Source organism: Sus scrofa, chromosome 15 (assembly GCF_054392235.1).
Source record: "Sus scrofa isolate SSC_HxYL_T2T_F1_AM1 chromosome 15, Sscrofa_HxYL_maternal_Yorkshire_Landrace_v2.0, whole genome shotgun sequence".
In the NCBI taxonomy this organism is placed as follows: domain Eukaryota; kingdom Metazoa; phylum Chordata; class Mammalia; order Artiodactyla; family Suidae; genus Sus; species Sus scrofa.
The window spans coordinates 148,617,628-148,644,608 of NC_139397.1; the positions used below are offsets into that span (position 1 = coordinate 148,617,628).

At 45.8% G+C, this 26,981-nt stretch overlaps 1 protein-coding gene across 2 annotated transcripts; it reads left to right on the forward strand.

Annotated features, from left to right (window-relative positions):
- SPP2 (secreted phosphoprotein 2) lies at nt 1-26,730 on the forward strand. 2 transcript variants are annotated; one of them, NM_213780.3, is given in 8 exon segments: nt 1-188; nt 288-412; nt 8,704-8,826; nt 9,938-10,045; nt 15,666-15,720; nt 16,476-16,526; nt 18,923-19,018; nt 26,619-26,730. In NM_213780.3, coding segments are annotated over 7 exon segments (615 nt in total). In that variant the 5' UTR covers nt 1-121; the 3' UTR covers nt 19,009-19,018; nt 26,619-26,730.
- The last annotated feature ends 251 nt before the right edge of the window (nt 26,731-26,981 follow it).

Here is a 26,981-nt window from a genome sequence, read left to right on the forward strand (position 1 = left end):
AGTCAGAGAGAGAGAGCAAGCCAGGTCACATTTGATAAAGAGCTGTTTTCAGGGCGACTTGTGGCCCCCAAAGGCACAGGGACGGTCTCCCTGGCTCTGAACTGAAGCTGTTCTTCCCAACATGGAGAAGAGGGCGATGAGGATGTTGGCGATGTTTGTCCTGGGAACGAGCTTCTGGTCCTGTGCAGGTAAGGGGCTCAGAGACAGGGCCACCTGCACCTAGTGATGTGGAGCTGCCCCACCCGTGTGCCCTGCCTCACCGTGTCCCCGCGTGCTTGGGCGTCCAGGTTTTCCCGTGTATGACTACGACCCATCTTCCCTGAGGGAGGCTGTCGGCGCCTCCGTGGCCAAAGTGAATTCCCAGTCGCTGAGCCCCTATCTGTTTCGGGCCTTCAGGAGCTCACTAAAAAGGGTAAGTGCCCCTTTTGTCTTCTCTAATCCTCTTTATTCTTCCTTCTGGTTTTCTTTCTGTTGTCATTTTGGGTGTACGAAATTTCTTTTTGGTCTTTTTGGGGCCTCACCCTTGACATATGGAGGTTCCCAGGCTAGGGGTCTAGTTGGAGCTGCAGCCACTGGCCTACACCACAGACACGGCAACACCAGATCCGAGCTGCATCTGTGACCTATATACCACAGCTCACAGCAACGCCAGATCCTTAACCCACTGAGCGAGGCCAGGAATCAAACTCACATCCTCATGGATACTAGTCAGATTCATTTCCACTGAGCCTCGATGGGAAAACCTGGGGGGTACAAAAATACTTAAATTTCAACTGAAAATGTTTCCAGTTTAAAATGAAGTTAAAGTTTTCCAGTTTAAATTTAATTTTTCATGGAAAAAATTTCCAGTTTAAACCGATAGTAGCTGCTCAGCTCCCTCACACTGTTTTGTTTTTTTGTTTGTTTGTTTGTTTGTTTGTTTTGATAGAGAAAGGATTTAATTGCTATTATTGTCATAAAGCTTTCAGAGCTCCTTTGCAAGCCTGATTCTTCTGCCGTTTTCTTCCCTCTGGCCTCATTTCCTATTTCCAGATGTTACCCTCCGCATATCCTGCTTCTGTACCCAAAGTCTCCATGGTTCCTCTTAAGATGTTTTATTAAAAACTGCCTATTTATTAGAAATAAGGCTTTTTCAAGTTCAGTGGTTCTGCTCCTAATACTTAGAGGAAATAAATTCTGGTTTTTGAGCCAAAGAAAGCCCCTTTCCTTTGTCAGTTTGGTAATAGTCTGTTTCCTGTTATCTTTGGGAAATGGAAAACGATGAATTTTCATGGGCTTCCAATGACTACGGCTGTGATTGCCAAAGAAAGAGACAGAAACATCCTTCAAAGGAAATGAGAAACGAGGCAGCAGTTGGCCTCCCTCTTAGCTGGGCCCCAGGTGATTTCACTGCTTGTTCATCATCCTGTGTAAAGTGGGAGCAGAAATACCTGCCAGCGAGTTTAGGTTAAGATGGGAGGTGAGCAGGTTCTAGAAAGTTCCAGGTCCTATGAATTAGAACTTGCTGCAGCCAGGATGCCTGGAAACTGGGAACCACATGGACACGGCCAGGGGTCCAGGCAGCAGCTGCTTCCTCGCAGAGGCCCAAAGGCTGGATTCCTCTCCACCTGGTGCTCGTCTCTCCCATCCCTGCTGGGTGCCACCCTAGGGTGCAACTTGTTTGCTCCCTCTCCTTCTCCTCCTGTGAAGGTCACACAGGTCACGGCTTCTTAGATCTAGTCCATATAGTGCATTCGTCTTGACCCTTCCTTTTCAGAAACTGGCCCCATTTCTCCCATCCAGATTCCCAGGAAATTAATTGAATTGTCCCAGTTATCTTTTCTAATTGGGCCATAGGTCACGAAGATGATGCTGTAGCTAGGCGTCCAGCCCAGAAGCAGGCTGTTGTGGCCAGAGTGAGATCACTTGGGCTGGATGTGCAGGTGCAGGTTTGGCCAGCTGCCAAGCTGAAGGGTGCGTTCCCTCTAGTAGTGTAATAGAAAGTATATCTCCCTTGCACATGGCTCTGCTGGCCTCCGTCTTTCACACTGAATGAAATCCGTGTGTGGTGTGGTGGAATTGGTGTCCTCTTGCCAATAAACAGTTTAAATTTACTTGCGATTTGGCTAGTTCTCACTACAGACAAAAGTTAGTAGTTAATTAAAGGCATAAGAGCATGAGGACAGATCCCCAAAAAGTCAGTTCCTGACACCATGGAAATCTTGTCCGTGGAGATGGGCTGGCATGAAGTGTAGTCGCCAGGGCTCATTTGAGCCTGTGAACCATCTTGGTATCCAAGACCTGAGCCCAGACACAATGGCACCTTATGTATGCGGGTGTGTGATCCTTAATGAGAACACACTCAGGAGGAGGTGCCTCTCCGCCTCCTGCGTGCCGATCTTCCATCTGAAAGTCTGCCTGTTCTTGCTTCTCCCCAGCCTTTACTCATTACTCAAATTCGTCAGCCAAGTTATATTCACCATGTCTCTTCCATGAAAAATTCCTTTCTTCTCCCAGTGGAAGGAAAACCCTCCTCCTTTGATCTGTCCTGGTGATGTTTCTATCTTCTCAGAAGTGGCTCTCATTTTGCTTTATTGTATGTGTTAGTTACACCTTCTACAAATGCCCTAAAGATGGCCCCAAACGGGCCAATGCCTTCCATGCCAGGAGACATGAAAGTTCCCCCCAGAGCTATGCAAAACCCTTAAGAAAGAGATGAAGGAACAGATCATTGGCACAGAGCATACGAAACAATTCACTGAAGGAGAAGCACAAAAGGGCTCAACACATTTGGAAAAAGACTTCACCTCTCTGATAGCCAACAAAAACAGAATTAAAATAACAAGGTAGAAAGGAAGAAAAACAAAGTGAAAAGGAAATGCCAGCACTGCTAGAGAGGGTGCGATGAGGTAGAAGTATCTTTGGAAAGCGATTTGGAAATATGTATTAAGCGTATTTATAAACACATTCAACACTGAAAATAAATGTTTATAACATTTGAGCTCATAGTTTCATTTCTAGGAGCATGCCCAAAGGCAATGATGGTTTGGTCATGTTTGTGGATGTGCGGGAGATTTGGGTTAGAGTTCAGTGGACTTAGGGAGAAGGGTTAGGCCCAGCTACTTTATCCCGGAGTTTGCTTTATAAGTCCAGTGGTTCTCAACCCCATGGCACATCAGCATCATCTGGGAGATTGAAATATTCCTGATGTCCAGGAGGGACGATGATGAATGAAATCCTAGTCTCGGGGGTGGGGCTCATATTCTTAAATGTTTCCTGGTCATCCTACTATGGAGTCACGGTTAAGGACAGTTACTGTCCAGGGTCTTCGGACTCCTTTAATCAAGAGAAATTGATAAAAGGCCAGAAAAGAAATTCAGGCCAGGCTTTATCAGAACTTAGGCTGCAGCACAAGGGAGTGAAAAGTAACAGGTTCCTTGCTCACTCCCTGAGGGGCAGGGAGGTGGTCCTTTAAATGGGGTGAGGGTGTGGCAGGTCCAGGGGTCAGGTTGGAGGGGTGGCTTGGTGGTCTGCCCACCCCCTGGTGGTGCTCTGTGCCGAGATCATGCACAGTCCCCTGCCTTTGCTCCCAACACCTCCAAAATGGCATTGGGTTTTTGGGTCTTTTTGTATCTTGTTGTTCATAATATGCCTCAACTGCACATGTGTGTAGTTATTTTTAGTCCCTTATAGTTTCTTTGTATCTGTTGCTCAGCAGATGTTTGTCCAGGTACAAGCACTGCAACAAAGAGTTCCATGTCCCAGGTCTCAGTCTTTCTCAGAGCTACTGGGTTTTACCACAGACCTGGATCACATACCCTTGAAACTGACAGCCCTGATGGCCTGAACCTAGCCAGAACACAGATTGGGACTTGAACCCACGTTTTAAATTAGCATTCACCCAATATCTGGACTTACTGAGGTTCAGGGTCTTCATGCCTCCACGCAGAAGGAATTCAGCGAAAGACAAAGTGATAGGAAAGAAATAGATTTATTAAGATATGGCTCTTGTGAGAGATGCCAGCGGGTGGGCAAGGAGGGTCTGTCCCGAGGATCCGGTGGGCTACAGTTTTATCATCCAAGGGGAGTGGGGGTTGGAAAAACCCGCCTCTTCCTTTCTGGGAGTAGTAGCTCCTCCTTGGTATCAGGTAAGATGCCTATTCAAATCAGCAGAAGGGCAGTCCTCACACTTCTGCCCTTGGTTTGAATCTGAATGCGGCCCTCAACCCATCCCCGAACTAACAACCAGAGGCACTTCTCGCACCTCCACTAGTCAAGCAAGCCTGCCTTGTGCTGGTGGCTTTTTTGAGCAATTTATAACTTACAGTGTTCTCCCAAAGTCCCCTAGGTTTCCCTCTCTGTCTATGATCCTCTATTGGGACTTCTACAACTACCTGTGCCGACTTCATCCCTGTCACCCTTGCAACTGATTTTGAATAACTTAGCTCTCAGGCTCTACATTTTAAAAAAAGATGGGAAAGCCTGGGGGCTTCAGCCACAATGGTTTCCTAACTCCATCATGGACCCTAAGCTCACTTGGACTGGTCCCTCCATGGACACAAGAGAAAGGAAAGGCAGACACAAGACACAGGCCCTCTGCTGGGGGCGAGCAAGAGAGAGGATGGACAAGGCTCTATTTCCCTGGAGTTCAGATTCCACTGTGGAGAGGGAGGAAGAGAGAGGGAGAGGCGGGAAGGGAATGAAGACAGAATGGGGTGCAAATTATGTAAGTAAGTGAAGGTAGTTTCAGAGTGGAGAGTCTGTGGAGAAAATAAAATAGAGTGATGGATATAGATGGGCCTGAGCTGGGGCTGGGGCTGCTCTCCGATGGGGAGGAGTCTCTATGGAGGTGCCATGTTTGTGCTAGGACTCACTCACTGACAAGAACTTCCCACCAGACCCTCTGCAGGGGTAGGGGAGGGATTTAAGTAAAGCTCAGGAAGCCCTTCTAAGACCTCTGCAGCTGGTGCATGGAATGGAGTGCGAGAGAGGAAGCCCAGACTGAGACTGTAGGATGCAGGAAGTAACCATGGCAACTGAGCCTCTTGGTGCAGGGTGGGTGGGGAGTGGATGGACCCCAGGGCATTAGCTGCAAAGCTGTGGACGCTCTGGGATCCTTTGTGTGTCCATTTTTACCTTTCCTCTTCTTTGCCTTTTTTCTTTTTGGCTTTCTCCATGATTCTAGATAGCTATACCTGAGCTTTATTTTTTTGTCCAAAATAAGGGCTTGTTTTGAAAAACCTATATGATCACTGTGTTAGTCTTCTCCAGAGAAACAGAATTGAGAGGGGGAGAAAAACAGAGAGAGAGCGAGAAAAACAGAGAGAGAGACAGATTTCGTTTAAAGAATTGGCTCACGCTCTTGGGGAGGTTTGATAAAGCCAAAATCTGCAGGTGGAGGTTACAGGTTGGAGACCTAGGGGAGAACCGATGCTGTAGTTCATATCTGAAGGCTGTCAGCTGGCAAACTCCTTCCTGCTCAGGGCAAGGTCAGTCTTGGTTCTACTCAGATCTTCAACTGATTGGCTGAGGCCCACCCATATTAAGGAGGATAATTTGCCTTACTCAAAGTCCACCACTTTAATCTCATGCAAAAACACCATCACTGAAACACCCCGATTAATATTTAACCACATATCTGGACACTGTGACCCAGCTAAGCTGACACATAAAACTAAACATTATAATCTCTAAGAAGAATTTTGATGCATTTTTTGGCTTGTTTATTTTTATTTCTCTTTGAAATTAAAAAATAATCAAAATATACTCCTTATAGAGAGTCAAAAGACACAATAAGAAAGAGAAAACCAAGTTTAACATCCTTTACTCAGTCCTCTGAGACAACCACTGAGCACATGTGGCCAAATGTCTTTTTGGATGTTTCCTCTTTATATGTGGATATAAAATTTATTTTTTAAGAAGAACAGAACCACACTGTAACAGCAAGTGTAAAGTGCCGTAATTTACTTCAGCTGTGACGCTGGGTTGGGGATTTTCTCCAGCTGATCCCTTATTGTTGAATATTTGGGTTACCCTACCTTTTTTCAAACAATACAGAGCAGAAATTCACTGGCTGAAAGTAAATGCAAATGAAAACACAAAGCTACTAGGCTTTTCTCCAGATTCTGGAAAGCGTGCTTAAAAGTGCTTACCTTTGCAAAAAAGGTTGCAAAATCATCTCATGGTTCAATAAAATTATCAGTATCCCCAAACCTCACATCTTCATCTTTTTAAACTGAGCTCTTGTCTTGCCAGTTTGCACTCATCAAATTGCATCAGGGGAAACTGTGGAAGCATGATCTAAGGGGAAGAACCCTCACGATGGGCTCTGGTTGACAGAGAGGTTTTAATTTTTTTATGAGATTCAGATTTAATATCTAATATTTTAAAATGATAAATAAACAACAATGGCAAGGCTGAGTTTTTTTAAAAAATCTTTGTTGTTTTAAAATTACGTATGTATGTATGTATGTATTTTGGCTGCACCCATGGCTTGTGGAAGTTCCTGGGCCAGGGATGGAACCCAAGCCACGGAGTGACAACGCTGGGTCTTTAACTACTAGGCTACCAGGGAACTGCCACAATGCTGAGTTTTCAGTCCTACTTATTTTCAGAAAACTATGCTTATATCAACACTCCTCATCCTGTGTCAGAAAGAGACACAAAGACCAGCCATCCCGAGCCTGGAGCTTGTCACTTATTTCCCCATGAATGTACGGACAAATCAAATTTGCCACAAGGTGGGCTCAAGAACTGGCAGGGAAGGGGTCTTTGGAGCCTGAGGTGCTGTCAGGCAGTGGACCACAGCGGGCTCCCTCCCAGCCCCCTGCTGCCATTGTGTCCTTGCCCCCCAATGTTCTCCTTGTGGCAGCCTGGGTGACTCAGATCTTATCTTTAAAACACTCTGAGAACTTCTCATTGCCATGAGAATGAAATCAAAAGAGCTTCCCATGGGCTAGAAGACCATAAACTACCCAGCACACCACATCTCTCCACCTTCAGAGGATATGGTTTTCCTCTTGTTCATTTTTTTTTTTTTTTGGTCTTTTTGCCATTTCTTGGGCTGCTCCCGCGGCATATGGAGGTTCCCAGGCTTGGGGTCGAATCGAAGAGCCACGGCAACGTGGGATCTGAGCTGCGTCTGCAACCTACACCACAGCTCATGGCAATGCCGGATGCTCAACCCACTGAGCAAGGCCAGGGATCGAACCCGCAACCCCATGGTTCCTAGTCGGATTCGTTAACCACTGAGCCACGATGGGAGCTCCTCCTTTTGGTCATTTGCTTCATCACCATAGCTGGGCTTGTTCCGCCCCAGGACATTGGCTCTGCTTTTTCCCCACACGATGGGCTTCTTCCCATCCTTTCAAGTCCCAGCTTAAACTTGCCTTCCTTGTGAGGATTTCTCAGGGCACCCCCTCTAAAGTATCTGCTGCCCATCAATCCCCATGACCCTGTGGTTTTGTCCCTTCATAGCACCACAGACATCTGGAAGGTCCTTTTTTTAGTTTTCTTTCATGCATTTGCTGTGTGGCGCCCCCCCCGGACTCCACCCCCGGAATCTAATCTCCGTGGGATCTTCCACGGTCTGTCTCTGGTGATGGGCACACAGTGGGCACTGAATAAGTCACAGGACTTCCGTGTCATCAGAACGGCACTCAACAGGAAGTTTGGAAGCTTCCCAGCATCCCACCCTTGGCTGAAAGGAGTGGAAAACTGTGCAAACACATTCATAGATGCAAACTGATCAAGCAGGAAGTGGGGCTGGACAGCACTGTGCAGCGGAGAGGGACTAGCCCCTTACTTATATCAGGAATTATTAAGAAAGCATGGGGCATGCTTTCAGGAAATGGGCACTTAAAATACATACAGTTGATTCTTGGTATTCGCAGTAGTTACATTCCATAAAGACTCTGCCAACACTGAATCAGTGAATCCTGGGGAAATTCGGGGTTCTGTCAACTGATCAATATAGGACCTTGTTTTATGTGTATTTCCCTCTAAAGAATTATTTAATGTATGTGCTGGTTCGCCAACATTGAGCTGACTGTACCAGCACTTTAACCCAGGCCTGAACAAATCTAATGCATATCTTTTCTCTGTAAGGCACATCTCAGCCCTCCTGCACTTAGGACACTAGACAGCATGTCAGCACGAGGCTAGGGGGCCACAGAAAGATCACCAAGGAAAAGCACAGAAATGAGGAAAACGTGGCATTAAATAGACCATGAAAATGACTTGTGGACAGGCTGGGACACAGACAAGGAGGCCGGCCTGACCTCGTCTGACCCCAGCTGGGAGCACATGCACCAGGGACTCAAGTTCTTTGCCTCCCTGTGCGTGTCCGCGAATGACTGTGGAAGCACCCCGTATGGATGTGGGGTTATCCCTACCTTTGAGCAAGGAGGTACGTCCACAAATAGGGACATTTTTAAATAAGGAGGATCCATTGCAAATGTGAGTCATGAGATACGACACTTAGCTTGGGCTGAGGACACCTGAGTTCTGGTCCCACTGTCTCAGTTCTGTGAGCCTTCAGACCAGCACTTCTTCTCTGGTCTTCAGAAAGCAGGTGTGGAACCAGAACCGGGCGATTGCCACGACCCTTTAAAGCTTTGGTGGTGGAAGCTTCTGTCCCTGTTTCCTCCTTGTGCAGAGAGACACCTGTAGCCTGCAGCCTTCGGAAACACATCAGTGCCAAACTGACGCTTTGTTCTTGTGAAGGTCAATGTGCTGGGTGAGGACAGCTTGAGCATGGACATCGAGTTTGGCATTCGAGAGACGACATGCAAGAGGGATTCTGGAGAAGACCCTGCCACCTGTGACTTCCAAAGGGGCTACTTCACGGTAGGTGTCGGGGGAAGGTGCCAGCCCGGAAACCCATCCAGGTAGCTTCTGTCTTCTCGCATGAGCTGGAGCTGATTGAGAGTCACAAAGGCTTGGCCACTGCCTGAGTCCGGCTACCCTTGGAGGTACCACTAACAGAGTCTTGAGTGGAGGTCTTGAGTTTTGGCGTTTGTAACTATAATCCTGGCAAATTGTATTTGTGCATGCTGCCTCAGTTTTCCATTCTTTAAAATGGGGATAATGATGATTCCAGGCAACGTAAATACCAAGAGGCCAGTAGCAAAGAAAACTCCCAGTGGCATTTCAAATTCTATTTTAAATGAATTTAAAATGCCAACTGTGTTCCTGGTGTGAATTGCATTTTTTGTAGCTGACTGTTGTATAAAATCTGCCTCCCCTACCAGCTTGGGCTCCGTGGGGGACAGGACCATGGCATGGGCACTTTTGTATCCCCAGTGGCCAGCATGTGGCCCCACGCTTGGTGAACCCCAGAGGCAGGAGCCCACCTGCACAGGCCAGCACCCTCCCCTCAAATCTGCTCTCTGAGGCAGTCATGTTCAGAGGGATGAGGTTTGTGGGTTTTGTTACTTTATCAGTTTGAACATGTTTTGGTTGCTTCACACTGGTGTCAATTCTGAAATGAGGATCATATTTTTTTTTTTTTTTTTTTTTTTTTTTTTTTTTTTTTTGCTGTTTCCTGAGACTTTCCGCTGTGACTCTGTTTCACAAAAATCCCAAACTCAGGTGTTGCTAGCATCTGATCTAACAAAACCTGAGGCCAGGGGAGGGCAGAACGGAGTCTTTTGGGGACCTTCCCATCTCTTTTTGTTTCAATGGGAAACCTTTCAAGGCAGCCCACTCAAAGCTCAGGAAGGGAGCATTTGCTTTCCCTGAGAACTTGTAATAAGTAAATGCCTAGAGAGCTGGAAATCATCATTTGTTTTTGCTTAGGTCTTTAGAAATTTTCATTTTGGAACAATGAATTGTCTCTGAATTTTTCCTTTCTGTCTGCCTCTTTGTATCCAGCCCTGTGGTATTGCCTAGTTTTTTGGGTAGATCTAACCATTTCTATGAGCCGCCGGGCACAGAACTCATTTTTTCTCCTTTCCAGCCATCGGCCATCTGCAGAAGCACCGTGCAGATATCTGCTGAGAAGGTGCAGGATGTGTGGGTGCGTTGTCGCTGGTCCTCCAGCTCCGAGTCTAACAGCAGTGAAGAGGTATGGGCAGGGGCCTGGCATCCTTTGGGATGGCACCTCCTAGGGTCTGTGTGCATCTGTGACAAGCAGAGGAGCTGGAACATCATCCAGTAGTGGAAAAGCGCAGCGCTGCTTACTCAGCTGGCATCTCCCTTTAATACCTGCAATCTCATTCTCGATATCCTTTACTTCTTCCAAGTCTCTCTCCCTCTTTCCCCAAGACTTGGGACATGAGCTTCATGAGCTTCAAATAACAATCAGCAATCTTCAAAGTTTTAGATCTAAGTCGGCAGCTCACTACCTCTGTGGTTTAGTGGCGTGAAGACGGGCATTTTTGGCAGATCAGTGTTCAAAACTGTCTACCGGCTCTGGAGTCTGGGTCCAGATATTTAATTTCCATGCTCTGTAGCTTCTTCATCTGTTAAATGCCAGTAATAAAGACCACCTGTTAGGGTGTAGAGGAAACAGAGTAAGTTGATGCCCATGAAAGAGCTGGTCCAGCACCTGGTACATAATAGGTGCTCAGTAAATGGCATGGCAGAGCTTTTTTCCTTCCACTGCATTGGTATTCATCTGCAGTAATACTGTGAAGTCAAGAATATATACATTTCTGACTTGGAAGTAGGTTACTTATTTGTTTGTCTGTGTACTGACTGACTTCCTTACTAGAATGTGTATCTCATGAGGGCAGGGGAGGTTTGTGTGGTTGATCTAGGACAATGTTTAGTACAGGGTGGATGCTCATCAATACTTTAATGAATGCAAGTAAACGGAGGAAGAAATTGTCACGAACATATGAAGAGGAAGACTCTAGACTCTAACTTGGGATACAAATGTAACTGATATGTTATCCTTTATTTGTAATGAGATCGTATCTTTGCTATTTTTAAAAAAAGTCTCTACCATTCTGCAGATGACTCCATCCAACAGCACCTTTCTCCACTCGTCTTTTTATTTGATTTTTCAAGATTTAATTCTGTAGTGAAAATTACGTGCAAAGAGTATACCATTTCAACTTTAAGAGTTATCCATAATGAAGTAAAATTCTCCTATTATTAACACACCCAGGTCTCACATATTTAATGTGAAGGTCCATTTTAGAATTAGGAAGGGATCGTACTCATGATTCCTGTGACTGGAATGGTTTCACTGTTGGGAGAACTCTGCAAAAACTTTCCGTGGAGCATAACCTGATTGAGCAATCTCGTTTTCACCGGCAACTTTTAAGGATCAACCCCCCAGGTGATTTCTGGGTGATTTCCCCAGGATCCTATCTTCCTGGTGTTAAAGCAGGTACTCAGGGTCTCCTTGTCTGACTCTGTGAAGTGTCCAGGAAGGGCGGTGCTGGCGAGCACCTGGCCAAGCTAACCCAGAAGTGACAAGGACCAAGCTTCATTTCCCAAGCATTCTGCACACGTTGATTTTGTGATTTATGTGGGAAAGCTAGTGGAGAATGAGGAGCAAGACAGTACAGCTCTGGCCCTCGTGTAGACAAGTCTGGGGGTGTCCATCAAGTAGGGGGTCCCCTTCCTACCAGGCAAGCATTGGGGGGCATGTAGTGAGAGGGTGGAAAGCGTGTGGGAGCAGAGCTAGCTTTCTTGGGGGACTGGAGGGTGGGTGCTGTCAGGACAAAGGGGACAGGCTATGGAGGGGAGGGAGGAAGCAATTCCAAGCACAGTGGAGAGCACAAGGGAGTTGCCTGAAGTGTGGGAGAAGCTCGGCGGATGGATTGTAATGGACAGAAATCCATTATGATTAAGAACAAAATACAGAGAGAGGCATAGAGGTGGGGCTGGAGAGGACAACAGCCTGGTCAAGATGGACTTTATGGGACATATGGTCATGTCAAGCATCCTTGGCTCGGAGTTCCTGCTGTGGCACAGGGGATTCAGAATCCGACTGCGGTGGCTCAGATCTCTGCAGAGGTATAGGGTTCGATTCCCCTCCTGGCACAGGGGGTTAAAGGATCCAGTGTTGCCTCAGCTTAGGCTCGCAGTGGATCCCTGGCCCAGGAACTTCCATATGCTATGGGTGTGGCCATTAAAAAAAAATCCTTGGCTTGATTCTGATAGCAATGGGGCTATGGAAAGGTTATAAGCAGGGTGGGGACAGTAGATGAAGAGCAGATTGGAACTAGGTAAGAACAGGTGGGGGTCCCAGGAGGCTGGCAGGACAGGTGAGAGAGAATGCTAAGCAGAGCTAACACCTTCACGTTGCAGGATTCTTGTACAGAGGACAGGACACTGAGACTTTTTGCCAGGAAGCAGCATTTTTTCGTGCCAGCACTGGCTCGGTGGATTCACATCCAAAGGCTGAACCCTGAATGCAGCGGGGTGCTGTCGTATATACCTTCTGTTATTTTCCCTTTTACATTTTGGTCCCTTTGTCCCCCTTATAAGATAACTTACATTCTGTCAATTCTGGTTGATGGTCTGTTACAAAGTTGCACATGGATACTGATTATGTCTCGCAGCCGCAGAGTTACACATGCGCACACAGATGCTGGTCATGCCAGGTTGCCTTCCCTTTGTCCTGGGAGGGCCCTTACCACACTAGGAATTAGTGGAGACTGTTGAGAGAAATACACAATTGAAATTAATTTAATAAGTGTCCCCCTCATTTAACCCTTCTTCCTTCTCTGATTTGGGAAGCTGATCCTGATTGTTTGCACACCCCACAAACCTGCTGCAATTTCCTAATTGCAAAGTGAAAACTTCTCACTTTTCTTCCAAACCAAGTTTTATAAGAAGACTCTGATATTAAGTTCCGTTAGCCCCTGAGCAAAATAAGATTTTAAAATAAATGCCCTGGTTACTTTTCCTCAAAGATTAGGAGATTGTAAAAAATAATTATGAGCAAAGAAAAAAAATTCTTAAAGAATTCTACAATTCAAAAGAAAGAAAAGAAAGCAGATGGAGATTTAAAGTCATTCCTGGAAATTCTAAAATAGATTTCTTACAGGAAAAAGAAAGAAAATTAGAAAACAGTTGTTAAACATTTTCAGTGAAATAAATGGTGATATTACAAACATGAAAGACAATTGACTGGGATGAATTAGAGAACAAATCAATCATTGTTGGAAGTAGGGAAGAAAAGAAATCAAACTGAAAAAAAATTCCAGAGTAATGAAAATAAAGACCACTTGAAAAACATATGTAGATTGTGAAAGAATTTCCAGAGAAAAGAATATAATCTAAAAAAGAAAAAAAGATAGAAGCCACGGAGAATAAGACCCAGTATCCCAATTATAATGAAACAGGACTTAGCGCAGATGGAAAATATCTGATAAGGGTACAATGAGACAACATGTCTCTAACATAAGAATTGTGTGGATTTCAGTTGTGGCTCTTCAGGTTAAGAACCTGACTAGTATCCCTGAGGATGTGGGTTCTATCCCTGGCCTTGCTCAGTGGGTTAAGGATCCGGTGTTGCTGTGAGCTGCAGCATAGGTTGCATCTGTGGCTCAGATATGGCATTGCTGTGGCTGCGGTGTAGGCCAGCAGCTGCAGCTCTGTTTCGACCCTTAGCCTGGGAACTTCCATATGCTGCAGGTGTGGCCATGAAAAGAAAAAAAAAAAAAAAAAAAAAAAAAAGGAAAAAAAATAAAAAAGAGAAAAGAAACGCCAGTACCCCTTACCTCATTGCTTATTCTCTCCAGAACCTCAATAATCACTTATCCATGTTCTTTGTCTATGGATTTGCCTTTTTTGGCCATTTTATATAAATGGAAACAGACAATATGTTCTTTCGTGAGTAGTTTATTTCACTTAGCATGTTTGGAGGTTCATACGTGTTGTAGCATGTATTAGTACTTCATTCCTTTCCTTGTTGGAGGATAATCCATTGAAGGGGTAAACCACATTCTATCAATCCATTCATTAGTTGATCAAAATTAGGGTTGTTTCTACTTTTTGGCTGTTGACAATGATGATGCTGTGTGCAAGTTTTTGTGTCGGCATACATTTTTTTTTTGTTTGTTTCTCAAATGAATTTATCACATCTGTAGTTGTATAATGATCATCACAATCTGATTTCACAGGATTTCCATCCCACAGCCCAAGCACATCCTCCCACCCCCCAAACTGTCTCCTCTGGAGACCATAAGTTTTTCAATGTCTGTGAGTCATCATCTGTTCTGCAAAGAGGTTCAGTCTGTCCTTATGTGACGACATACATTTTTATTTATCTTGGGTTTTTATCTACAAGTGGAATTTCTGTGTTATAAAATAACTCTATGTATAGGTTTTTGAAAAGCTGCCAGACTGTTTTGCATAATAGCTATACCACGTTACATTCCCACCAGCAATGTGTAAGCATTCCAGTTTCTACACATCCTTGTCAACACTTGCTATTGTCTGTCTTTTTTATTTTAGCCATTCTAGTGGGTATGAAGGGGTATCTCATTATGGTTTAGACTTACATTTTCCTAATGAGTAACAATTAGCTATTTACATATCTTCTTTGGAGACCTGTCTACCTAAATCCTTTGCCAATTTTTAAATTGGGTTAGCTGTCTTTTTGTTGTTGAGTAGTATGTGTTCTTTATATATTTTGCATATAAGTTTCATCTCAAATATAGGATTTGCAAATATTTTCTCTCATCTGTAAGTTTATTTTTTTAATTTTGTTGATGGTGCCCTTTGAAGAACAAAAGTTTTAAAGTTTCATGAAGTCCAATTGATCTATTTTTTCTTTTGTTTGTGTGTGAGTCTGACATTTAGATCGATGGTCCATTTTGATTAGGAAGGGGTCCAGCTTCATTCTTTTGCATGTGAATATCCCAGCACCACTTGTTGAAAAGACTATTCTTTCCCCCACTGAACTGTGCCCCCTCTAGAATAAACAATCACTGTGATGGGGGCTGGCAGGCTAACCAGCTGTTCAGGAAGGAGGGAGTGATAGGAAGGTAGCCCAACACCTGGCAGAAAGGTTGTGAGCCTAGCAGCCACCTTACTTTGTGACTATTGCATGGTTTTTGGTGGCTTCGTGAAGACTACCTGTGTACACCTTTTGCTGCTGAACACAGGTGGGGCTTCAGAGAGAGAAAACTCCCACATTTTACTTAAACCCAGTCTATCTGCAAGTCCATAGAATGAGGGTCTGTCTTTCTGGTCCACAATATTCAGGAGTCATTCTGAGTCTAGTGGAAACCTTCTCAATTTTTTTTTTTTTTTTTTTTTTTTTTTTTTTTTTTTTTGCTTTTTTAGGGCCACACCCCAGCACATGGAATTTCCCAGGCTAGGGGTCGAATCAGAGCTGCCGCTGCCAGCCATGGCAATGCAGGATCTGAGCCACGTCTTTAACCTACACCACAGCTCACAGAAACGCCATATTCCCAACCCACTGAGCGAGGCCAGGGATCGAACCCGGATCCTCATGGATTCTAGTCAGATTTGTTTCTGCTGCGCCACAATGGGAATTCCCCCTTTGCAGACAATTTTAACTTCATACAGTTTGCTCCTCCTCACCTGCTTTTTTACTTGTTCAATATCATATAAAGTTCTTTAATATGTTGTCTTATTTCCTTAAAATAAATTATAATAATCTGAGTCCTCCAGATAATATTTGCATTTTTTGGCAGTGTCTTTCCTTTTTTTACCTTTCATGTGCTGGGTCCATATGGATGCCTCAACTGGCTTAGATGATTTTTGGGGATATCTTGGGATCCTCTACCTCAAGAAACAATTATTTCCGTGGTAAGTTGACATCTATTCTTTAAATATATATATATTTTTTCATGAATCTTCATAGTGTAGCTTTCTGTCAGGGAGTCATTTAAAACTGAAACTATCTCTACATCACCTGTGAGCAATTACAGAAATTAGAGAAAATAAACATTTGTTTTTGCTCCTTTATGGATGCTAGGCAGTGATGACACACCTCTTCATTTAGGCAACTCTTCATATTTACGCAGGCTTTTCTGTACATGGTTCTATGTCATGGCCCCAACATCGCTGTCAGGTAGGCAGGACAGGTGTTGGGCTTTCCCATAAGAAGGCCCCCCCAACTTGAACATGCTTGTTCTCGCCTGCGTGCAGGACCAAAGTTATGGGGCCCATAACGATGTGTAGGTGGGAGGGTCTGGACTAAGCCTCATCTGACTAGTCGAGGCTGAATTCTGGAATCTTCCAGCCATGTGAACAGAGCTGACCATTGCTTTAAGAATCTTACTTGGGGAAGGGAGACGTTTCCTCTTTTCCCCTTCTTGTGTGGTCTGTCTTTTGAAGCGGGATTGGATTAGAGTTCTATGGCTTAGGAAACATTTTTACCTATTGGTAAAATAGGTAAATAGGAGGAGTCTTCCTCTTGGTGCTGATGAGAACAAAACTCTTTGGGGATCTCCCACTGCTTGTCTACTGGAGAGGCATGCTGGTGGCATCAGTAATAAAGCCATAGAACATTTCAGAAGTGAGCAGCGAGCTCTCGCCTTCTGACCATTGGTGTGTTACAGGTCTCATTCCTGACGTATCCAGAACCGAGCCACTTTATGAACGGTCACTTGGTAAGCGGCCTTGCTTTCTTCTTCATGACACCCAACACATCCCTTTGTGATCCAGCCAGACTCCGCTGAAGTCATGTCATAGGCGATAAACCCCGACGTAAAAAATAATTTCAATGAAAAAGAAAAGAACAGTCCTGCATAAACGTGTTTTGTGAATCATTGAGAAGCTAAACTTGAGGTATCAAAACTCATTTAAAATTGATCAGGAATCAAAATATCAAAGCTGGGAATTCCTGTTGTGGCACAGTGGAAAGGACTCTGACTAGTGTCCATGAGGATGCAGGTTCAATCCCTGGCCTTGCTTAGTGGGTTTAGGATCCAGTGTGGCCATGAGCCGTGGTGTAGGTCACAAGTGCCCTTGGATCAGGCTGGCATCTGTAGCTCTAAGTCGAACCCTAAACTGTGAGCCTCCATATGCATGAGTGTGGCCTTGAAAAGCAAAAAAAAAAAAAAAAAAAAAAAAAAAAAAAAAATCAGAGCTGGCTCAGGAAATCAGAGCTTACCTCCCTCCTGTCCCACTCTAGAGCCTTTTCTAGAAAGCCTCAGCTCGTTTGAACTTCTCTTTGCCCTCCACCCTCATCTGTACTTTCCAGCCGGCCAATAGAACTAAGTTATTTTGTCTCTCCCTTTTATGATCGCTTTTCTCATTTAAACTTCATGATGGCTCTGTATGCCTCCCTTACACAGAAGAAATGAGCACTGTCTCATGGTGTTCCTTGTATCTGTAGAATACTTACCCTCTGAGTTGCTTGACGGACTTCTTCTTGCACTTCACAACCATCTTGTGAGGTGGCGTGATGTTGCTTCCCATTTTATAGATGAGCAAGCGGAGACTTCGTGAGTTTCTATAACACCGCCAATATAAGACTTTGATCCAGGTAGGAGGTGGCAGCGATAGGACTTTGAGTTAGATCTGTCAGATGCTAAAACCTTGGTTTTTTCCACAATGCTTTCCAAAAGAATTGTGAAATTCACTCTCTGATGAGAGGTTGCCATTAACCTGAATAACACAAATATTAATATTTCATTGAGCTCAGTGTCTGAGTCTCCTTAGGCTTACTCCAGTTTATTTGAAGTACGAAAGTTTACAATATGAGTCTTACTTTTTTAAAAAAATGACCAAGTTTAGACCTCCTCTGAGGTATCACTTTGGGAGAAATACAGTTATTCTAACAACGTGATCACATTTTTGAATTTTTTTTTCAATTGCCTTCAGAATCTGTGGCCTAGTCTTTTGAATCTCTGTAGAGGGGAAATCATAGGTCCTTGGATTTAATTTTGGAAGTAGCTAAAAGCCTTTTGGAAAGACATCCAATTAATCAAATTAATAACCAGCTTCTGTGCATTAGGTATCTATTGCTCTGTGCCAAATTACCCCAATGCTTAACAGCTTAAAAGAACAGACATTTATTTTTTCACAGTTTCTGGGTCAGGAACCCATCAGTCACTTAGCTGGGTGTTTCTGGCTCAGGGCCTCAAAAAGGCTGCAGACGAGATATTGACCGTGACTTGATCTCATCTGAAGCCTTGACTGGGGCTGAGGGATCCACTTCCAAGGTTACTCACACAACTGCAGGCAGGAGGCCTCAGTTCCTCCTGGGCTATTGGATGGAAGCCTTTGGTTTCTAACATCTGGGCTTTTCCACAGGGCTGTCTGCAGGTGCTCAAAACATAACATCTGGCTTCTGCCAAGAATATGACCAGAGAGACAGACAGACAGGGGAGAAGAGAGGAGAATGAGCAAGCCACAGGGCATCCAAGACAGACAGCAGTCTTTTATTGCCTAGTCTTGAAAGTGATATATCATCGTTTCTGCATAGTCTATTAATCGCACAGACCAACCCTGGTCCAGCGTGGGAGGGAAGGTCCAAGCGTGTGAACACCAGGAGGCCGTCTTGGAGGCTGACCACCCCATTGGGGAAAATGCCATTTGGGACCAAAAAAATATTATGTGGTTATAAATGAATATGACTGATCCTTTTTATATGTCTCAAGGTAATTCCAGAGTTAAACTGTAAAAACCTTTTGGGGCTTGAGAACAGCATTGACACAGATGTGCAGCTGTTGCAGAGATGGCTTTGAACATGACAATTCCATTTAATTCAACAAATGTGTGTGACAAGCCCTGGGCAGATCCCATGGAGGACTGAACGATAAATGTGACAGTCCTTGCCCTCGGGGGCTTACAGCCGTGGGTTCAGCTGTGACACCATGCAGGCGAGAGTGAGGGAGAGCTTGACAAGGAAGATGAAGTCATCCTGTTCCTGGGGAGCCTCTTGGCCGTCAGGGCTCTGGTTGTGCTGGTCACAGCCCCTCTCATTAATGCAGAGTCACACAGCCCGTGTTGTCTTAGGTTTGGATGTGACAGAGCCTGTATATTCCCTTTCTATCTTCAGAGACCATGAGAAGATTCCCTCCTCCTGGAAATAGAAGTTTCCCGAACCAGTGGCCCAGAGCAAGAACGAACACTGGCTTTGAGTAACAGCCTTGAGGTAAGGGACCACAGCTAAAAACACGTGTATTTAGAAACAGATGCTACTGGAAGAGATGCCTTAAAACTGCAGCTCCTCCACATCCAAACACCTGTAGTCCACTGTTCAGCTCCGGTCTGACCTTCCATCTTCTCTTCTCTCCACCCCAATTCTGATCCTCAATTATCTCGTCAGGTTTCTACCCTGTGGCGTTTGTCTGTGTTGCTGCTGATGTGATCAAACCTCTCCACTCTAAGAGCACGCGAAGACACACAGCACATCTCCTTTCGTTGATCCGGTTTCCCCATCCCTGCAACTGCTGTCCCTCCCTCCCGCCTTCTCTCTCAGCTCCTTGACAAAACTGTGGTCCACGGCTGTGGCCCCAACCTCCCCGCCTCCCCTTCCCTGATCTGCTTTTTGCAAACTGGATGGCAATCCTGGGTAGCAACCGAATCTGCCTTCCTCCTCTTGATCAGTAATTTAAGTCCTGGTGACCCCTTGTAGGATCTCCTCAGCCCTTCTTTTCTCTTCTGTAGACTCCGTCATCTTGTCCCCTTGCCTGAATTGATCATGGATGTGCAGTGGTTTCCAATTACCCATCACTCACCTCACTCTACCCCGACACCCAGGCCCTTACCTCAGCTGCCCGCTGAGAACCTGTGAACCTGTGCACTCCTGGAACTCAGCCTCCTCTTCAGCTCCCTGGCTTAACCAAAGGCATCACCATCTACTGAATTTTCTCCAGTTCAACATTTCTGAGGATCATTGGTTCTTCTTTACACTTTATCTTCTTCTGACATCCACAGGGGTCCGAGCCTGGGGCTTTTGCCCACAGAATCCCTCTGGCTTTAGCTCATCATTTCATTGCTGTCACCACTGGACTGTGTTCTTGCCTCAGGTCCTATCCACCTTGTGTGCTGTCCTCAGGTTTATCTGGAAACACAGAGGAGACCCTGATCCTTCTCCATTTAGTGCTCGCTTCACTTTCAGCACAAAGCAGGGGCAGATCCTGAGCCAAGAGGAAGGACAGCCTATTTGCCTCGGTGCTGTGGGCAACACACACCCAACACTAGGTGCCACTAAGTCTCATGGGGGTATACATTCCACTTACTGGGGATTGGTGCAAAGGCAGCTTTGTCTTTTTTAAGGCTCCTAAGTATTAAAGGGACACCATGAAGGGCACATTTAAAAGGAATCTTTGGGTGTCAGTATAGATGTGGACTCAGTGCACATTCATTTTTACACACACACACAGGTTAATTACGAAGCTTGGGCTTTCACGTGCTTTACAGTTTGCATAGTACTGTATGCCTTCAGAATAAAGTCCAAACTCCCTAGCAAAGAGACCTACAAAGGCCTTTGTGGCCCCTGCCCACTTCTCCAGCCTCATCTCTCCCAGGTCCTCCAGCTCTGAAGCTCCTGCAGGGCTGAAGTATTTGCAGTTCCTTCCCTGCGACCTCCTCCTGGACCATTCACCTGCCGAATTCTTCCTCCTCCCTTAAGATCTCAGCTCAGTAGTGCTTCTCCTGAGGGATCTCCCCAAATCAGAGATGTCCCTTTACGGGCCCTCCTAAAGTCCTCACCACAGGCCCTGCCATTGTCTATTTTCTCTCCGCTCCGCCAGCCCCCAAGGGGAGGCAGGCATAACATCAGTGCCAGCATCCCCCAGGGCCCTGCCCAGAGCCAGGCATGTAGCAACCATTCAGGTTTTTGTTTTTTTGAGTGGATGACAGACTCTTTCACTTTGGGTCCTTGAGCTTCTGTTATCAAAAAAGTCAGCTAAGCACAGTATGATTAATTTTTAACCACCTGAACTTGAAAGAGGTCAACTGACATTTCACCAAAATCGAAGGGAAATTTACCAGGGGGGTGTGGTGGAGGAGAGATGTAAATGGTAGGTTTTCTTTTTAATCTGTGTGCACCCTAAAAATAAAAACCAGCTTCATGCTGAGATCAAGAAAGTACTCATTACAAAGAAACAGACTCATCATATTCCTTTTTTACAAACTGAAGTCATTTCTTTTTGCTTTACAGAACATCCTCAGGGGGAAAGATGGAATTCTCAATGGACTGGCTGTATGTTACTGATTAGTGATTATATTGGATATATATATATACACACACACACATATATACACACACTATGTACATATATATACACACGCATATATCCAAAAGTAAATTTATTATCTGATTTCTGTAAAGGAATTCATCACTTAGAAAGTGTCTCTTTAAAGGCAGCGCAGACTAAAGGCCAAACACTCCCTCCCTGGCCTGGATGTTGACCTTGACTTATGCCCCAGTTATATCTCTGCTCTCCCATAACCCTCAGCAGGGCAGGTTTCCACACTGTGCTCCAAGTTTCCTAGAATCTTGACACAAGGCCAGCCCAAGGCGTCCAGTGATGAGACTAACCCACAGTGGCTGAAATCTGGTTCTGAGCTTTCTCTGCCACTTAGGAGCTGTGGGAGTGATCCCTTAACCTCTCAGGCTCAGTCCTTCGGAGATTTATGATTTTTCTTTTTATGGCCACACTTGCGGCATATGGAAGTTCCCGTGTTTGGGGTTGAATCAGAATTGAAGCTGCCGGTGTACACCACAGCCACAGCAACACCAGATTCGAGCCACATCTGTGACCTAGGCCAAAACTTGAGAAAACACCAGATCCTTAACCCACTGAGCGAGGCCAGGGATTGAACGGACATCAACACGGAGAAAACGTCAGGTCGTTAACCTTGAGCCACATTAGGAACTCCTATAATTTTTATTTGTTTTCATCCCTGCTACGCCATGAGCTCCTTCAGGACGTGTTACCTTGTCATCCTTATTAATTAGTTTAGTTTAAGGGCAAGAAGAATATGATTCATAATGTGTCTATAGTCATTAATAACAATATCCTCTGTCTAGTTCAAAAAGCTAAAAAGCGTGTCTAGAATATAATGGGGTTTCCATCAGGTTGAAAGGAAGGAATAAACAAATGCAGGACCAAATTCGGGATGACTCTTTCCAAATTGCGAATGGCAGGTTTCTGGTGGGGGAGCTTTCTGAAGGCAGAGACTTTGGCTCATCTAGAATCACGGAATCTTCAGAGCCTGGCTCAGGTTCTGGAACAAATCAGGAGCTGAGTAAGCATTTTTGTAATTTAACAGCCACTGTTCTAGGATTCTTTCAGGCTGCTAAAAATCACAGCATATGCAGGAGTGGATAGTGAAGTGGAGTATTTAAATAAAGAGCTCTGAGATTTTTTTCTTATTTTCTTCCCTAAATTAGGAGTGTTGGAGGGGTTCTGTGCTGGCCTAGGGGTTAAGGATTTGGAGTTGTCACTGCTGTGGCTCAGGTTTGATACCTAGCCTGGGAACTTCCACATGCCATGGGTATGGCCAAAAAAATAATAAAATAAAACAAATGGTGGGAAGTCATGCCCCAGCTCTCACGATGAAAGGAATCTGTTTGCGAGCCTCCCATTTTCCTTGCTCCTTATAGTTGGCCTAGTTCTGACTTTTGCATGATGTGCTGGTCTGAAGACTACAGACCCTGCTGTGGGCACCCAAACCACAACAGTGTGAGTGATGAACTTTCCTGTACGTTGCAGTGTCATTTAGTCTAGAATTATTAGTGTGGCATTCCCACTTTATACCCCAGGGAGCAAAGAAGATAGTTCTCAGTGAGGTCTTTTGACCATAACTGCATGGTGAGTTCCCTGGTGGCCCAGCCTGTTAAGGACCTGGCATTGTCATCAGCCATGGCTTGGGTCACTGCTGTGGTGTGAGTTCAATCCCTGGCCTAGGAATTGCTGTATGCCATGGGCGCAGCCAAAAACACTGCCAAACAAAACTCAATTGCTAGATGAAAAGAATCAGTCTCATGATGTTATCAGTTTGTTCAACAAATATTCATCAAATGCCCACCTTGTGCCTGGCCCCGCACCAGTGAAGGTCAGAACTCTTTCACCTACACTGCCTTATATAAATCTTGCAACTATCTGAGTGAAGTTTTATCATTATTATCTCCATTTTGTCGAGAAGGAAGCTGATGCATGGAGGCCCCTGCCCTCAGAGGTGGTGCTGGGTTAGGATTTAGCGCCGGATATCTGCTTATCTCCAAGGCACCTCTTTTCCTTCTTGTGATACTCAACTTATGTCACTATCTCCACATTTAGAAACTAGCACCAGGGGGCAAACTCTTAAAGATCATTTGTTTAAGGAATTTTTTTTCTTTTTTCTTTTTTTTTTTGTTGTCTTTTGAGGGGCAGCATCCATGGCACATGGAAATTTCCATGCTAGGGGTCGAATCGAAGCTGTAGCTGCTGGTCTACGCCACAGCCGCAGCAACGCAGGATCTGAGTTGCCCCTGTGACCTACACCACAGCTGATGCCAACACGGGATACTTAACCCCCTGAGCAAGGCCAGGGATCGAACCCGTGTCCTCATGGATCCTAGTTGGGTTCATTACTGCCGAGCCACAACGCATACTCCTGTTTAAGAAAGTTTTGGGTGAAGTGATACATGAAGTAGCCACTTGGAAGGCAAAGACTTGAATTGGCTGGAGGCGTTAACAGCACACCTACCTGCCAGCCAGTATGTGGGCGAGGCCACCCTAAAACCTGGCCACCTGTGTGAGCTTGCTGAGTGATTTCGATATTCAGGAATCATACTTATTTGTCACAACGTCTTAGCCTGATCTCACCGGACAGCCCACCCACTGGGGGAACCAGATCCTCCCACATAGGATAGAAAAGCCCAGCCAGTGCCCGAGGCAGAAAGCTGGCCTGACTCTCCCTCTGCTCTGATGCTTATCTGCTGCACAGGCCTATCATTGCTTCACCAAGGACAGCGCGTTCTCATTACTTGGCGGTAGTGATGGTCTTCAGAGTGGCTGCAGATGTTGAATGAGTGACTATCATACCGTCGCTCCCGCAGGAAATACAGGGTTAGGGTCCTGGGAACGTTTGGTCACATTTTGTCCAATCATCAGTATGCTCTTTTGAGGTGTGTTTCTATTGAAAGATGTCTTATTTATTTTACTATTTATTTATTTATTTATTTTAATGAATTTTATTACATTTATAGTTGTACTGCAATCACGCAACCCAATTATAGAGCATTTCCATCCCAAACCCCCAGCACGGATGTCTTATTTTAATGCTTGTCGATTTATTAATATTGAACTCACACCGTCGCGGTCACTCATGCCCGAACGGAGCTCCTCTCCTGGAGGTGTTTACTCCGCGAGGCACAGCACAGCCTTCCCTTGTTCAGGACACTAGACAGCAAAATCACCCCCAAAAAGCACAGACACGCTAAAACCCACGGCACTAAGTAGACCTCAAGGGGGACACTGGTTTACGGCATGAGAGAGGAGACGGGGAGGCCGATGGCCTCGTGTGAGCGCATGGGCGCCTCAAGTTTCTGTCACTCTGTGCAGGTCCCGGAATGACGCCAAAGCACCAGGTGTACTGATTTGGGGGTTACAAGCAAGTAGTAGCAAGGAGACAAATCTCTGGGAATAAGGAGGCTCTGCCGTACAGGGTACCCCCTGCCTCCAGTTTATCCTTGGTTTCTCTCTTGCTCCTTTTCATCTGGTCACCAAGGAAAAGCTCTGTGCACCTGCCGCTCCAGGACCCTCTCTCCACTCTCTTAGGGCGGGGGCTCTTTTACATCCGCCCTCTGCTGTCACCTGGCCCCTGTCCACCCATTTTCCAGTTGAACCTCATGGCTGAATATGATGCTGTTGAGAACTCCCTTCTTCACTGAAATCCCCTGCCCCTGAGACGTGGCTTCCTTGCCCCCCACCGCCCTTGGCCAGGCCATCTCTCTATTCTTGGGGGGCCCTCTTCTTCCTCCTGCTCCAGAAAAGGAGTGATGTTTGCCAGGGCTCCAGCCTCAGCTCTCCCTCAACTCGCTCTTCCCCCTCTCCCACGCCATCTGAGACAGCCCAGGGCTTTGTTGCCCACTTGTCCAGGGATTATTACAACCTCTGTTTACACACTGTCCCTCTAGCCTGAACTCCAGACTTGGTTAAACAATAGCATGCCAGACACCTCCATCCGGAGGTTCCACAGCACGCTCAAAATGGAATTCTTCCCCTCCGGACTTCCTCCTGTATCCAACCCAGCTTCCGGTTACACAGACCGGAAACTGATTCAGCTTGTACCTCCTCCCTGCCTTCATCCAACTATCACTGCTGTGTTCTGCCAGTCCTTCCTCTGAAACATTCCGTAGCGCTGGCCTCCTTTCCATGTTCTGGCTTCATATTTCTAGCCCGATGTGATTCGCATCTTCTTGACAGTCTCTCTCATCAGTTCTCATCAGTCCTTATAGGTCCAGGTCCTGTTCACAAGGGAAGTGGAGTCTAAACTTCCTAGGGATTTGGGACATGAAGAATCAGGCCCTCCCCCGTCTGGGTCCCTGGCTTCTCCTGGCCTTCACTTCGCTCAGAAGAGTCACACAGCTGTTCCACCGGCCCCCAGCCTGGGTCCGACCTCCATGCCCAGGCCCAGCAAGCCTGCCCCCCACCTGATGCTCAGAGTCTAGCTTCTCCAGAAACCTTTTGCCTTAGGTTCCTGCACCTAGGAGTCTCTGGCATTGCCTTTACCATGCTGTAACTCTGATTGCCTCTGTCTTTGCTCACTTGTGAGTTCTCTCTCTCTCTGGGAGATGGGGGCTGTGCTTTATTCATCTTCGTAACCCCACCAGATACTCAATGCCTGCATATTTACTGAATGGGGGAGCGAATGGAAGGATGAATGAATGAATGAATCTTCCCACTCCAGCCCAGGGCCCCAGTGACCACAGCTGCAGGCAGCCTGCTCCTTAACTGGCTTCACTGGTCCCCTCCCGTGCACCCTCCCACCACCAGCACCTCCTCAGACCAGCCTGAGTCCCGTTCCAGCCTTTCCTCAGGGACCCTCTGACTCTCCCTGTTTTGAGACTTGAATTTCCTTTCTGGACCTTCATCTCTGTTCCCTGGACTCTATTACTGCCCCTTCTCCCTGCAGGTGACTTTTGCTCAAAGAGGTCCCTGCTCTGCATAGCTGCTCTGGTCTCTGAGTCCATCTTGGATTCCTTTTCTTCCTTCCTTCCTCCCTCCCCTCCCCTCCCCTCCCTCTTTCTTTCCTTCTTTCCATCCTTCCTCCCTCCCTCCCCTCCCCTCCCTCTTTCTTTCCTTCTTTCCTTCCTTCCCTCTTTCTTTCTTTCTTTCTTTCTTTCTTTCTTTCTTTCTTTCTTTCTTTCTTTCTTTCTTTCTTTCTTTCTTTCTTTCTTTCTTTCTTTCTTTCTTTCCTTTTTAGTGCTGCACCATATGGAGGTTCCCAGGCTAGGGTTGAATCGGAGCTACAGCTGCCTGCCTACACCACAGCCACAGCAATGTGGGATCCGAGCCGCATCTGCAACCTCCACCACAGCTCATGGCAATGCTGGATCCTTAACCCACTTAGCAAGGCCAGGGATTAAACCTGTGTCTTCATGGATACCAAACTTATTTGTTTCTGCTCTGCCGCAACAGGAACTCCTTGGATTCCTTTTCAAATAGTGCCCAGGAATCCTGGGTCCCATGCCTCTGTGGTAAGGGTGTGAAATGCATACTGCAGGGTCTAATCTTCCCTTTCTTCTCTTTTAACAGCATAATGCCCTGGAAGGAATGGACGATCCGAGGAAGAAGGGTGCTCTATGAATTGTGTGATTTTTCTTTGGATCGGTTCTGGTCCGTAATAAACGGCTTACTTTTCCTCTTTCTTTCATTGCTTGATTTAAAAACAAAAACCAAACCAGGAGTCACTATCACATTTTTCAGTGAGAAACTAATGATACAAGGAAAGTTCACTAAGTGTGTTTCTCTCCCTTCGGGCCTGCAACCCCCTACGGAAAGGCCATGCTTGGAGATGGCGTGGGCTGAGCCAGAGCATGGTGAGGGGCTGTCACAGTGAGCGGATGGCTGGAAGTCTCCCCAGACACACTGACAGCACAAATCAGACAGTTCTGTTGC